Source organism: Oikopleura dioica, chromosome XSR (assembly GCF_907165135.1).
Source record: "Oikopleura dioica chromosome XSR, OKI2018_I68_1.0, whole genome shotgun sequence".
NCBI lineage: Eukaryota > Metazoa > Chordata > Appendicularia > Copelata > Oikopleuridae > Oikopleura > Oikopleura dioica.
In genome coordinates, this window is record NC_137294.1 from 10,083,020 (window position 1) to 10,097,479 (window position 14,460).

A 14,460-nucleotide genomic window follows, 5' to 3' on the forward strand; every position below is an offset into this window, starting at 1 on the left:
ACAAGGACTACTTTCTATTTTTGGCCGGTTTGAATGGGGCACACAAGATGGTCGAAGTACCCGAGAGATTTTAGAATGCGCGGCGTTGACCACCCTCAGCTTTATTGACAGGAACAACAACTGATATTTGGAAATTATGTTGGCGCTCGATCGGAAGCCGCTCCAAAATGCAGTTGCGAAAGATTGGAATTGCATCAACTCAATTCAACTAAGAGCGCGAAAAACGAGTAATTTTGAAAATTTGCTTCTAATTTCTTTATCAAGCGGCGATTTACAAGAGACGACACGGGAGCGTCATTCTAATCGGGAAGTGTTCCGAAGTCGATCGTCCTGATACTGGCGCACAACTAGCTCACTTCCGCGCTTCACTTTTTTAACTCAATCGAGCGCGTGAAAGTCTATTTTCGAAAACTGAGCGGGACAAGCTCTCGAACACGTTTTTCTTGTGGCACCTTTCAAGCTAATCCAAGCTCGTCGCGCTAAATTTGCATTTTACGAATTCGCACTTTTCCGCTCGCGCATAATATAATTCCGAATCAAAATTACATCTCTGTATTTCTCGCTCTCTTTCTTTGTTTTTCTAAAGTCGCTAAGTGAAGTTCCTTGGCGCGGGCTGGAATTTTGTAATTTGGAAAAGAGCTCGAACGGCCGCTAATGCGCAGGCTCGGGCAATCCCCGCAGCCAGCAATTTGTTAGGAACCAAATTCAAGGCACTGACGCGAAATAAAGAGCGGAAACGGATCGACTTACTTATTGAAGACAACCCGCCGTGAGACAGTATTTAAGGACTGTAGCGATCCAATTTGAGGAAGTTCTAAAGAACTGACGGGGCGAAATTATGCGTTAACTTTTGCTTAAGTGCGGCTTTGAACTATTATTGAATAAGCCCAGAACTTTGTGAAATCAGTTTTGGGTCAGTTGCACTTTCGGGTTTGGTTTCTGCCCCTCCGCAAACTGTTCAAGCAGTTTCGCGAAAACAGCATCGCGTGATCATGCGATTCCATTGGCAGAAAAGGCGTTCTTGTCTATGTTTCTTAGAGTTGTTAAATGGCGGTGTTTGCCGAGATTAAAAACGCAGCTGGCACGAGATTCGGCAGGTGCCGCATCTCGAGCTATGATCGAAGTCTTAAGGGCACAAGAATATAAGCTCTGTAAATATCGCCAAGCATAAGAAACGCGGCTTGCCTTTCATGTCAAAGCTCGACTTGCTCACCCAAGATATCTTGCCTGCTCTTTAGAGTGCCTCTGCATCAAGTCAGAAAGAAAAGAGTCAAGTAGGTTATGTTTTTCTGCAGAAGAAATTTATTATTCGGAGACGTATTTACACAAATGGCAGCACGATAAAGATAAAGTATAGTTGCGCGGGTTAAAGGGTTTTCAATCTTTCACTCAAAAACGAGTTAATTGTGGCGGCTTAAAAAGCGCAAAATGTCTGTAAGTCACAGAAGCCCGCCCCAATATGCTCGCCATGAGATTTCCTGCCTTCTAGTGGCAGTTCGAAAAGAACAGGATGGGGGCATATTGGCGACGGCTTCGCTGGGAGCAATTCCAGAAATTTGTTAAAATTTCACGCACTCAACTGTAGAATTGCTCGCGCCAGTAGAAATTTAAGCGTGTTGGGTGATTTTGGGCGTGGGTGTTGTTCTTTGGAGCACTCCACAAAATAATGCAAATTTTTGGGTCGAAAGTACGTAATTACAGTACTTACAATGTTTATCATATAAAAGGACGACCAATAAACTGTGGTTAAGATTTTACACTGAAATGGTAGTAAGAGCCCGCCTCCGAAACGTCAGAGGCGTTTTTAATGAGAGCATCGCGCCGAGTGACTCGAGAGCGTCCGAACATAGCTTGGCCAGCGTAACACTGCAAATTATAATTTCGGGGCTGGGCACAAGCCAAGCTGGGGCCCTCGATCGACGCGAGCTCCGAGAACAGAGAGTGTAACTTAAATGATAAAAGTAGTGGTGTCGTTCGTAGGTTCGATAGGCGCGAGTCACTTTGCAATGAGCCGCAGCGAGTTATAATAATTAATGGTCAGAAAATTAAATAGGTTTTGGGTTTGAACTTAGAAGAAGGCATTGACGGACCGGCTATTGAGCAGTAAATTGGTTCACACGGACGATGTTGAATTCATCATTCTAAAGAAAGAGTCAGTTTTTTCTTGTTGTGTTTCAGGCGAACTGATTACGAATTATTCCCCCAGGTGGATTTACACAGTGAATCCAACCGCGGTATTCCTAAGTCGCCTTTGCGGAGTTGATGCGATTTTCGCACTTTTGAATATTCAGAATACCCCGCGCGCGCAGAAACAACCCCGAAATTTCAATTCAACTTGCTTATGCTTCTTGCAATTTGTATTCTAACTTGGAATTTTCCCTCAATTACGTGCTGACAACTGTTGAATTTCCAACTACTCGCCATCGTATATCACGTGACATCGCTGTTTCCGCTTTCGAGCTCTTTCACATACAGCTCATCGAGAGCCGAAATAAACGAGAAAACAAGGCATTATCGAAATTGTATGTACGAGCGTAAGATATCTCGTTTCATACGGCCTCGCGCCACGGTGGTTATTTTTACATTATGGTGCGCTTGTCAGTGCGAATCGGCTTAGCCTTGCTGCTGTCAGAGCTTACGTTTCCAGCTGCACTATTATCACGACTTCAAACTGTCGGTAAATTAAATTTTCTATCAATCTTAATGCCCGGTAGCTAGTTGGCTGTGTTTTTTCAAGCGACGTCGGATTATTCGATTTTTTTTCAAAATGCGCGCAAAGTACTTACACTAGCAAGTATGAGCATCTCGCGTGGGCATGGGTGAAACGAGGAGTAGGGTCGGTTGAAAGTGAGCTTATTCGCAGTCGGCATCGTTGTAGCCTGCGATTTTGCATCTGTAGAGCTTGTCTCCCTTCTTCCAGAGCTTGTCGTTAGCCCATTCTTTGGAGAATCGCTTGTTGATGTACTCTTGGCCGCAGTAGGCGATGTATCGTTCACTCCAGTTCTTGAAGCCCTTTGCGATCTGTTTCAGCGCCTTGATCGGATCGTCACTGATTCTGAAATTTTATTTGAGTTTCTGTGCAACCGTCTCGCCTAGGGCTACTAGAACGACAACAGAGCCGTCCTTATCGCTTTTGATAACGCGCTAAATTTCGCCTTATTCGTCATATCAGTGGTCCCTTACTGCGTAAAACGTGCTTTTCGGTGTAGGAATGATAGCACTTATTAAGTGGCCTGTAAAACTAAGAAATTAACATATATCTAATGCATTGCAAAAGTTTCATCGCCAAAGTTTCAAAATAAGCAGGGATTGTATAATATTTACCTTCCAGCGCCTCGTCGCACTCGGCTATTAGATGTGATGTCGATAAGTTCATCATCATCAATTCCTACGTTTCTGAACCATCGCTCGATGTCGAGGATCTTGTTCTGCAAGTCAGTGAGTTCGGTGTTGTGTCGGATGTATCGCCACTCGTCGTGAGTCATCTGCACTCGCTGGAACTTCTCCTCGAAGGTTCGGGTTCTTCCATCGGAGTCGAGGTCAGGTGTAAGAGAGGGAATTTCAAATTGTCGGACAGTGCGCTGGTCCTCCTCTTTCTTTGATTGCTTGGCCTCGCTGACGAACTGAAACAAAGATGTCACCAAAGATGACGTGGTCGACGAAGATAACACAATAGTTGCTTCATTTTCGAAGCTCCCGGCTGCGCCCTTATCATTGATATTGAATTAATATCCCCCCATTTTATTTAGCTCCTTGATGATGCAATGAGCGGCCAGATGAGTGGCGACTCACGTTCTAATTCGGAAGAAATCACAAAGCTAACAATTTTCTCGCTTATTTCCATTTTTAAAATGCTGATATCTCCGCTTGAATATTTATATTTTTGAGCGAGAGTATTGATTAACACCTATGCAGAAGGCGCACACTCTTGGCGCTCTTTATTGTCAAGCACTATCACTTCTACTATTCTTAGAATGCTATCTTCGATGCACTTAGTTACTTACAATTTCGTACGGCTGAGGACCGCCATTTGGCACGTTGGGATCGTAGAAACCGCATCGTCTATCTCCATCGGGATTGGTGCGTTCGAAGAGCTCGAGCATCTTGTCGGACTTATTCTTGATGTTTTCGATGAGCTCGTTGCCTCGTTTCTCCCTAAATTCAGCAGTTGCTACACTACCTGAGTTGTTGATGATGTTGTTTTCCATCCATGTGATGGCCAAGTTTCTCAATCTCGAGATTCGCTACATCAAAAGTTAAGCTCGAAACGAAAGCTCGATTGTGGTACCTTGTTGGGGTCTCGCTGGCGAGCAGCCTCCGTGTTGCTCAAAAGAGCTAAATAAAACCAATATCGGCCGGTCATTTTCTTGGCGTTCTGATTGTAGGTGAACATTTTAGTGGTAGGATTAGGTATTTCCGGGTGATAGGATTAGAGGCTGCACGTTTCTGGAGCCTATTGCGCGTGCATGGCCCGCGAATTGATTTCCCCCGTTAGTGTGCATACTAGAAAAAAAAAGAAGAAGAAGAAACATCGTGCTCTGAGAATTGGGGGAAAAAGGAGTGGAGAGGGGACTGATTTATTTAAACAATGAAAATATCAGGCAGCGGTTGGTTAAGACTCGATCCCTTGATCAAGCCTCACTTCGCACGCTTTCTGAGATCACTGTGACAACGCGAGAGAAAAAAGCCAGAGAGAAAGATTATGCTTTGGGTTACGATCGAGACTACTTCTAAAATTGTTGTGCTCAACCACACACGCCTAGTCAGATTTCTGAGCAGCGCGCTCCCACTTACTGTTGTGCCTATCAACAAAAATTGCAGCATCAACTATTTTATTCAATATTATTGTCGAATGAAACATCACACGATTGCGTCCTGTTTCCACTAAATGCATGGCCAATATTATACGCGCGTGCTGATAAATTACCACATTATTGGCTTTTTAAATATTTAACGCTGTGTACTAAAATCAAAATCACTGAGACGATCTGGCAAATCTCACGGATCACAGACTCTCACCCTCAGATTTTTAGATTAAAGCTATATTCTGCTACTAGAGCGCCTATATTGTCAGAAGATACGCGAAACAAGCAAATCTACGTACTAAAGCGAGAAAGAACTAAAGAAGATGAAGTCTATGCTGAGACAAGTTCGCGAGGCTAGGGCCAACGCGAGGGAAGCTAGGTAAGTTAACGCCATGTTTAAAAATTATTATTCACTGTTGTTGCTGTTCGTAAGACCTAGCTGTGGCCAAAGATGCTCTTCGTAAAATCTCTCTGTATGCAAAGATAGTTCTTTGCGATTTTTAAAAGTTCTCGTTCTTCATGTTCACCGCTTTCCTTAGCGTGTAGTCGCTAGAGTCTTGATAGACTGAGGATAAGAGTGTTGGATTTGTTGTTTTTTCTCTGGAAGGCTTCGCAGTCTCCGTCAGAGGATCTCCGTGGGTAGTTCTTGTGTTGAGCTCTTTTTCGGATCTCTCAAATCTCTGTCCCACTGGTTGTTGTGCGTAGTAAAAAAGTGACGGGCTTGTAGCGTTTAAAAATTGCGTTTCAAACGTTAGCGTAAAATAAAAAAAGTCGTGGGTCCTTTTCTCAAATCCCAGTATCCATCGGCAATGAAAAATGTGGCTGGCACAAGCCGTTGCAGAACCAGTTTCGGTCGGTGGGGGCGCCCTTCCGAAATCGGCCGCGGGGTCTCCCACCGAGATCGCCGAAGCTGGGTCCAGCAGCTCGCCAGCGCCACCGACCGGGCGACCTCCATCAGAAATCACGAGAACACACCACCGTAATACCTCGCCTAAGCAGGATAAAGATCAGCCAAGATTACCCAAGAATCCAATTCACCAAATACAATCACCCAAGCCTTTCTCTTCCTCGAATGTTCACGTGATTTTATATCCCCGACGCGTGTCTTTGGTCGATTTCAGCAATTCAATTTCTAGCCTAAAAATTTTTGGTATAAAAAATCAAATCGCGATAGATTCAGTGCTTTTCACTAGCCAGCAAAAATATCATAATTGGAATAATTTTATTCTCCATTTTTATTAATTTTTTAACGTAAAGAAATAAAATGCTTAATTGAATTAAAATTTAACGCGGTTCGATATTCTGAAATGCAAAATTATTCAGAGACCTTATAAAAACGGCTGGTACGGGGCCATTTTACATTGAACTACTTGGTAATTTGTTTGATAAACGTGAGAGACTGGTCGGAGATTTTATCGGCCTGAGAACAATTGAGCTGTGCAACTAGAGGCATTGACATTCCAAACTCTGTTGGGAGAAATTATAAGTAGACGCGAGAAATTGCCCTTTCTCGCTCCTCATCTTTACTTACGAATGAACCCCTTTCTCGGAAAATTTTGCCAAGTTGGCATAAAAGTTTTCGAACTAATTTGAGTTGAGCCTTTTTCGTAAATTTTGGAGAGAATGTTTGAAAGTGACACTTTAGGCGGAATCTGCTAAACTCGCTCAGGAGCTGTGATCGCGCCGATGTCACTGCGTCATCCCAAAAATGTTCGAAATTGAACATCTTATAAATGCGCCTTAACCTGTCTCCGCAGTTTCGGCACTTTCGGTACTGAAATAGGGATATTGGCGCCGGGGATAATAATATACGTGTGTGACGAGAAAGAAAGAGCGAAAATTTATTTGATCATGCGAAACGGCGCTGACAGCGAATGATAAACAAAGTTAGAATATATATTTAGGCAAGACTGTTACATAAACAGATAGAGTTCCATTATTAGGAGAAGCTCACACGTGTTTTTTGTCAATTGATTTGGCTAACTCAAGCAAAGTGCTTTTCGGCAAAGAAAACAAAAGTGTGAGGGTGGTTTTGTTTTGCGAGGTCGTTGCGTAATCCCTTGATCTGAATCGGAGAATAAATAAAAGGCGAAACTGTTTTGACACTCGGAGGGCTTTGTCACCGGCCACGTCCCAACGTTAGAACATCGACCCTAATCTCCATTTCCTGGCAAGCGCGTAATCAAGCCAACTTTCATTCTAGCGGCTCTGGTAGGTCTTTTCCTGGGCAACGTGTAGAACATTCTAAAGCTAAAAGCGGGAACCTAAAAGTGGGATTATGATTTAATCCACATCCAAAATCCATCTCAAGCTGTCTGGCGGGCGAGATTCGCTGTAATCCATACTTCGAAAAAAAGAAATTCCCGCAACTCGTACTTGAGACGCAAATAAGCCAAATTACAAGAACTGAAACTCGACAAACTGAGACGAGAAAAAACACTTGTACAGACTGTTTCATTTCTGGATTGAATTCATTTCATTATCATTTGAGCAGTGACAGGCAGGTGAATAAATTTCAGGATACTTGAGCTACTATTTCCGAATCCTGAAATATCGGAAAAATACAGATTTTTTTTGAAATGCCCCTTGACTTTTTTAAAGAAATGAATTCGGAAAAATACCAGTTTTCGCGGATTTATTTTTCGTTGCGCGAATTCCAGTTACGGGAATACAGTATTCTTAATACTTTTATGTTTTTGAATTTACAATACTTTAACTAATGGTCGGTAAAGTTGGCTAAAATGACGTGTTGAAAAACGTAACTTTCTGTAAAGTGTGGTGTTTAAAATTTGGTCTTCTTGACCGAAATTCCGACGAGCGTGGAGGGTTCAAAAGAGGCTTGCAGGAGATTGAGGGTCGTAGTTAGTCCTTACTGGACTGAGGCAGGTGCGTAACCTAGCAGCTGGCAATGCAGCGAGGAGACATTCCGGGATGATTTCGCGCGAAATTCGCCAACAATCAATCAAGACATTCTCCGTACCGCGGCCAGAAACGATGACGCAACTGAGGTTGAGGAGATCATTCAGTGCCTTAAAGAGTATTTACGTGGCATTTATATTGAATGTATGGCGTGTGTTTAAGCAGGAAAGGATATGGCGGAAAACTGGAAGTCTCGGTTCTGATAACCATCGAGCCGGAGAGAGGCAGCCTTTCGACCAGAAAACGAGCTCAGCTCCTTATCGCCTTTCGAAGGGAAAGCTACCGAATTCGCCCATTTTAGCACTCATTTCAAAAATGGCCTTTTTTCAATGCTCAAATCGGAGTTTACTCAGCGGTGTATTTCCACTTGCACCGCACCAGCTGCTAGTACTTAATGCCCGTGGCCAACTCCTTTTCAAAATTCGCTGCTCAACAAAAGCTGCCAGGAATATAAAAGAGCATGCATAGGGAGAATACCTTAACTAAAGACAAAAGCTCAAGTCTGAGAGTTAATTTTACGATTGGCAGGGTTAACGATCGCTAAATCGTCGATTTTACTAAAAAGAGAATTCAAAACAGGAAAATTACAACAGGAAACAGTAAGTTCGAAGTTCATTTTTGATACTTTTGAATTAAAAAAAAAAGAAATAAAAGAGAGAAAAAGAGAGAGTGATTGAGAGGCAAATGTAGGAATAAAAATGGCGGCAGATGCCACCGGGCATCAGTGAAGATTAATCGACAGGTTCAAGCATCTCGTTGATTTTTTTTTCTTTTTTGAAAAAATGACGCAAAACGTGAGAAGCATAATTTTGATCGACGCACTGTCGCTTTCGCGAAATCTGATAAGCCCTTTCGAAAGATTTCAGCAAATTGCTAGAGTACAAGTTTGTGCTCCCTAATTTGCAATTTTCAATTAACCCAAACTATCGGTGGAATTGCTCGAATTCGCTATCTGAGCTCATTTTGTTTCGGAGTGAGGTGTCTTTAGTTGCGAAGAAAGAGCGTTAAGTGGTAGTAAATATTTTGTGTATCTAAGCGAGGTCAGTCGTCGCCTGAACCTTGCCTTCGCCACGTTCTCCATCTTCCATGAACTCGACAAGTAGTCAAAAGAAAGTTCAACAAAAAGACTTTTTTCGTTGTTTAATTTTCGAGGTTGCTTTAGTTCGAGTATGCCCGTATTAAATTGTACAAGTAATTGTTTGATGTGAGTTGGGTGGCGAAATTACGATTTGCCTCGTTTTCAAAACCACCCGTTCTATGCGTTGTCATAGTAAACATGAGATTATTGATCAGTGTTCGATCACTAAGCAATCGACTACGGGTGCTGAAAACGCAGTTGCAATTTCTTATCGAAATCTACACGTCAACCTGAAGAGTTCATTTTACTCTAAAACGCTAAAACGTATCTTTCACATAATACTTCATATTTTCAGCAAAATCAAAATTGGGAACAACAAAAATTTTTACGAGATATTAATATTCGTACTAATCGCCATTTTCTTAGTGGCTATTTTGGTAGTCCTGGCCCTTATCTGCCAGACGCTATGAAAAAACATTTGTCGAAAGCTGACGCCGACTTTTTGGAACTCGTCGATAAGCATATCTTTTACATTTTTTAAAGAGGAAGTATTGCGCAAGCTAGTCCCGGTGGAGTTAATCCTCTTCTCTGCTGATTCAACTTCACTAGAATGCAAAAGGCGAGAAATGAGTAACGCCTAGAGAGTCTCTAAAAGAGGGTTCATGCCGTCGGTGACTAGGTGCGAGATAGGATGTAGTTAATTGGTACATTGGCGGACGTGGCTGACAAACTATTTTCGCAGCTTAGAGCGATATTCCGGAGACGAGATAATTTTTTATAATTGTTTGACTTTCGTAAAATGCCGTATGTGGAGATTTCAGAGCGTTTCTATTACGCCCAATAAAATCAGTGTTTCCTACGAGTGTTCGTTTCTACTAGCTTGAATAATGGTAGCTTGCAAATATTCTTTTCCGAAGTTCGAACAATTTATCAATCTATTTGAGAGGGGGGTCCTTAAATAATTTTGGCTAGAAACATTATCCGGCTTAACTCTCTCTTGCGAAACAAACTTGAGTGCGTTTGGAAAGACGGTGAAGCGATTAATCTGAGCTCGTCAGTTCAACTATCATAACCGACCAAACACAGAAACAACCCCCGGTTACTTCTAACCTCAGCGCTTCTAAAAGATCAACGCACGCGGCGGCTTAGAGGAACGCACAATTTTTTTGTATCGAGAATTAAAGTAACCTTGACTTTAAGGGCGATGCCGAAAGCGCTGGGAGGAGCAATCGGCGCAAACAAGGCCCGGGACAGACTTGGAACGAAGAATTCGAATGGTGAGTGTTTGCTATTTTAAAGACGATCGATCTTGTGCCTGAGATCCGCCCGGATAGTGTTTTGACGGACTGTGAACGCGGATCCGCTTTTCATCCCTCTTTTTTACTGTGCATGCTTCATGTCTGTAACGTTTCTATCTATAGTGTCTAAGTCGAGCTCTGACTACAGTAAAGTCCACCAAAGTGAGTTCACGGATCGAGAAATAATCATCAATTTAAAACTTACAGAAATTAACAACTGCTCAAAGTTCGAGCCTCAAACCACATTTAAAGTTGAATAACTTGAGTTTTAAATCGAATAACTCGTAACCCAACTATCAATTCTCGTTCTCGTCCAGATTTAATAAAAATGTTAAGGCGACTTCTACGAAGACGACACGGACTGTAAGTACAACCATTTCGCAATAAAACAGAGCAGAAGCAGGTGAAATGAAGAATACAAGTTTACCAGGTTTTATTTTCAAGAATCTAAAATCCGAAAATCCGAAAATTGTAAATGTCCGTGCAAATTTTATTCAGCTCTTGATTTGTGCGCTCTGAATGTCGAAGAACTCGAAGGTGAGACAGTTGTCGTGCACAGTATTGTACATTCACTTATCTTGATGTTGATTTTGACGTGTGATTGGCGTTGTGGATGAGCTGCAAATTGCTCGGTGTGAATTAGAAGTTGCCCTCGTATATCGTGAGTGGATGTGTTTGGCCTCCGTGTTGTGTTTGCTGTCACAACTGGTCAGCATGGACACGGGTACCCCATTCCACGTGGACGAACAAGAGTTAAATCGGCCCAAATTTTCGAATCCAATTCTTGATTTTTCTCTGCAGACAAACGATCACTGCCCAAATACGATTTCTTCCAAACGAGCTCAGTCTAATCGGAAGCATCCCCGCGCAACTTTCTTCTTTTCTAAAATTCTCCGTTCAGTGTTAAAAATTTTGAAACTGAAATTTGAATTCTTCGCTGTCATAAATTGTAATCTTGTGATTCTTTTTCAATTCTGGTTGTTTTATCAGCTTGAATTTAGCGGATGACCCAGCTCGCGCTCGTCAATTAGAAGTTATTAACCAAATAAGGGGGCTCATCAAGGTAGCATTTTTTGTTCTTGTTGTCTCGTCAATTAATAAACGGCAGCCCCTGCTTTGCATGAAATATTTAGTCGACAGAAGAACTGAGCTGGCTCGAGTTGCTAGAACACGTCGGAATCAGCGAGGACGAGTACCTTCAGTACGGAGCAATCTGGCGCGACATTGCCGAGGCTGATCACTCGGCCTCGCTCCGCCAAAAAGACCAGTTCATCTTTCTCGACGATCTCAAGGATCTCTGCGAGCGGACTAGACATATTTTTAAAATTCCCAATTTGGATAGTGACAAGATCGCGCGGCTCGATATCCCCGTGATGAGCTTCCACTTTGGAGACAAAGTGCACAGGCTGGACGTCACCAAAGCCTTGCTCATTGAAGATGATGGGTTAAAATTAGTTCTGATTGTTTTTTCGAAATTCTAAGTCTTGACCCAGTTTTTACCCAGCCACAGCCGTTGATCAAATGATGGATTTATTGCGAAGGGTGTGCACGTGATCGATCAAGTACACAGGATTTTGTTCTGATGATCAGCTGCACACCCTGCTATAAAGAACCGCGACAATGAGTTAGAAAAGCGCAAGGCAAGTGTTATGATTTAGCAGCGCTCCCAAGCAGGCTGAAGAAAAGAAGATTCTAACACTTGCGCAAGATTTATTTCCAAATCGAGGAACACCTAAAACGTCGTTATCCGCCACGGGCTTAATCAAAAGCAGCCGCAAAAGTACCAAGCGTTTAATTTTCACTAACCTTTCGGTTTTGTTATCACACTGTGTCGAATCGCCAGTAACCGCCGCAATTCTCACAGTATTCTCTTACTCACTCTTTAGAGTTTAGATTCGTTAGTTTTCTCAATCCAAATAATTATATAAAGAGTAAAGCCCGGCTGTGAGACGCGCGAACTTATGTGCGAGTACGAAATTTACAAATCTTCCTTGCAGCCTGCCGACGTCTCCACCTCCCGCCTTGCCTGATTCTCACCACTGACTAACCACTTACACTGGCTAACCTCTCACTTTGTAATTCTAATAACAATTGGGCCCGAATTTCCTTTTCATCTGAAATTAAAACGAATCAAGTTGTTTTGCAAAGTCGGCCCTAAAAATCCCCAAATTTTCAGGACCCTCAAATTTTTTTTACGCTGCTCATTATTAATTTATTCATTCTCATTGCCCCCTGTTTATACGCCCAAGTTAACGATAGTTGACTTAACTTACTTGGAATGCTAGTTGTTAAAATAAAAAAATGCCTTATAAATTATAATTAAAAAAAAAACATTTTCTGAAATAAAACATCTGATACGACCGACCTCTTTTTTTTATCTGATACTTCTCCCTTTTACATTAATTCCACTCAGGAGTTTTTGCCCATTCGAGATAGAGAGAGAAAAAAATTAAAAAACGAAATGCCTGTTGTTTTACCAAAACGGTTTCGCTCCCATGCAAACGGTATTTTCACGCGCGGAATTTTAAAATACAATTTTGACCGGCAGACGTTTTTGCTTGAATTCTTTTTAGAGCTCAATCTAGCAACTCGTGGGCCTCTGCAACTGATTAGAGCGGTATTTATAAAATGAGATTCCGCTCGAAATTAAAACACTTACACGGGCACTTTTGGCAATCTATACGCGAGAGTCGCATTTTGCAAATGTGGATATAAAGACCTAAAAGCAAGCTTAGAATTTCGTCACTCAGTCGTGTTTTCTGTCGAATAGTAGTTTGCAAAAATGAATTCGCTTCTTATCAAGGTGTCATGTATAAGTTGACGCGCTATTCTCGAGAAAATGATCTTGCTTTCTCAGAAGGAAGGTTGCAATTAGAATTGGTACAGACCAATTATTCTATAATATAGCTAGAATTCGTCTGATACCAAACCTTTTTCTCGGTTAGGAATTAGGGCTAGGCTTTAGGGTTAGGAGCATCATACCAATTTAAGCCAAATTATACAATAATTGGTCCTGTACCAATTCTAATTGCATACTTCCTCTCAGAACAGTCGCCAAAAAGAACAGCCATCGCGAAAAGCGGCAAGGCCTGCTCGTAAAAATAACCTGCATCCTCGGAGAATAAAGTCAACAAAGGACCCTACTGTAGGAGGACTAATTCTCTCCATCATGTGAATTAACGTCTATCTCGAGTAGATCCTTACGTGGTTGTCTTTGAAAGTAATCCCACTTTGTTTCGTCAGATGCAGCGTTCAGAGCTATTTTACCTTTTCTACCGAGAACAAGGCACGGGAAAGTCTGTCAGCTTCTGGTAGTGCACCAACAAGTTTGAAATTTCAAGTTGAAAATTAGATAATGAGTCGCAATTTAACCTTTCTGCGCACAGGTGAAAAAGAATTTAGCGAGCTTTAAATCGTAAAAAGATCGCTGAATTCCCTCTGTGAATAACCGCGCTCTGGGAATAAACCTGGAAACAAAAAAATTAATGAGAAGGAAGCAGAAAATCTACTCAATCTTCGTAAACAGTTCTCGTTTATCTTTTAGCCATGACGAACAAATTAAAAGACAAACAGCTTAATGTTCTCGGCATTATGAGAAAACTGGGAGGAAAGCAAGACGAAAACTGCACTCTTGAAGGTAGGCAAAAAAGGGACCAGAGGAAAAGCTGAAATTTTATCTCGATTTTTGATCACGTGATCTAGTCTAGTGTAGGAAAAAGAGAGGAAAAACGCTTTCCGCTCTTCGGGAGGTCTCTAAAATTCGTGTCATTTAGCGATGCGATTGCAAATTGAGATATAAACCCACTTTCTTATCTTATTTATACTTTTGCTTTGGAAAGGCCTTTTTGCAAGTTTCCAGCGAAACTGGAAATTTCTCATATAGAAATTTTGAATGCACTTGGGTTTTTATTGCAGCGGTAAATCATCACTGCCTGAAATTACAGGAAACGCGTTTAGCTTTGATAGTTTTACTGTTTTTTTTTTATTTTTCGTTACGGAATTTCAAAGTGATTTAAGAACTTTTGTTCGATCTGGGGATGAGCGAGGATCAGTTCCTTATCTTTGGCGAGATTTGGCGAAAATACGGGAGGCGCGACGAGGCAGGAGCGGATTTGGCGTTTGAATTACGAAACTTTGTCAGTTTTATCATTCGCGCAATTATGATTTAGGGCGAACGTGCGCCAGATCCGGTGAACTAGCATCGCTCAGGCAACGTGATCAATTCATTTTTCTCAAAGATCTTCCAGCTCTCGTCCGCGACGTCGGCAAAAAATGTTTTGTTTCGGCTTCCACAGCTTCATCCGTACTTTCTCAAAAATCAAACACAGTAGTAAGCCAAATTGAGGAATAAAAGAGTCCG

At 41.9% G+C, this 14,460-nt stretch overlaps 2 protein-coding genes across 5 annotated transcripts; one reads left to right on the plus strand and one right to left on the minus strand.

Moving 5' to 3' along the window:
- Positions 1-1,279: 1,279 nt before the first annotated feature.
- Positions 1,280-5,693, minus strand: LOC145706473 (uncharacterized). The gene is made up of 6 exons (XM_081783882.1): positions 5,340-5,693; positions 4,289-4,375; positions 4,005-4,244; positions 3,325-3,623; positions 2,787-3,055; positions 1,280-2,141 (listed from the first exon to the last, which is right to left on the minus strand). The coding sequence occupies exons 2-5, from the start codon at positions 4,361-4,363 to the stop codon at positions 2,854-2,856; spliced, it is 816 nt and encodes a 271-aa protein (XP_081640008.1). The 5' UTR covers positions 4,364-4,375; positions 5,340-5,693; the 3' UTR covers positions 1,280-2,141; positions 2,787-2,853.
- Positions 5,038-14,451, plus strand: LOC145706474 (uncharacterized). Of its 4 annotated transcripts, none has more exons than XM_081783883.1 (7): positions 5,038-5,184; positions 10,003-10,079; positions 10,224-10,262; positions 10,437-10,463; positions 13,645-13,737; positions 14,118-14,202; positions 14,298-14,451. In XM_081783883.1, the coding sequence occupies exons 1-7, from the start codon at positions 5,129-5,131 to the stop codon at positions 14,449-14,451; spliced, it is 531 nt and encodes a 176-aa protein (XP_081640009.1). In that variant the 5' UTR covers positions 5,038-5,128. The 4 variants fall into 4 exon arrangements, with proteins under 4 accessions (XP_081640009.1, XP_081640010.1, XP_081640012.1 ...); XM_081783886.1 differs by lacking the exon at positions 5,038-5,184 and adding an exon at positions 8,244-8,323; XM_081783884.1 differs by lacking the exon at positions 10,224-10,262.
- The last annotated feature ends 9 nt before the right edge of the window (positions 14,452-14,460 follow it).

What these genes read in the sequence shown, in the direction of transcription:
- LOC145706473 (XM_081783882.1), bottom strand. Translation starts at nt 4,363, where the DNA reads ATGACCGGCCGATATTGGTTTTATTTAGCTCTTTTGAGCAACACGGAG. An exon ending in GCCAGCGAGACCCCAACAAG is followed by an intron (nt 4,245 to 4,288) that starts GTACCACAATCG and finishes CTTTTGATGTAG; the next exon opens with CGAATCTCGAGATTGAGAAA. An exon ending in GTGCGACGAGGCGCTGGAAG is followed by an intron (nt 3,056 to 3,324) that starts GTAAATATTATA and finishes ATAAAATTTCAG; the next exon opens with AATCAGTGACGATCCGATCA.
- LOC145706474 (XM_081783883.1), top strand. Translation starts at nt 5,129, where the DNA reads ATGAAGTCTATGCTGAGACAAGTTCGCGAGGCTAGGGCCAACGCGAGG. An exon ending in CGAAAACTGCACTCTTGAAG is followed by an intron (nt 13,738 to 14,117) that starts GTAGGCAAAAAA and finishes AAGTGATTTAAG; the next exon opens with AACTTTTGTTCGATCTGGGG. An exon ending in TACGGGAGGCGCGACGAGGC is followed by an intron (nt 14,203 to 14,297) that starts AGGAGCGGATTT and finishes ATCCGGTGAACT; the next exon opens with AGCATCGCTCAGGCAACGTG.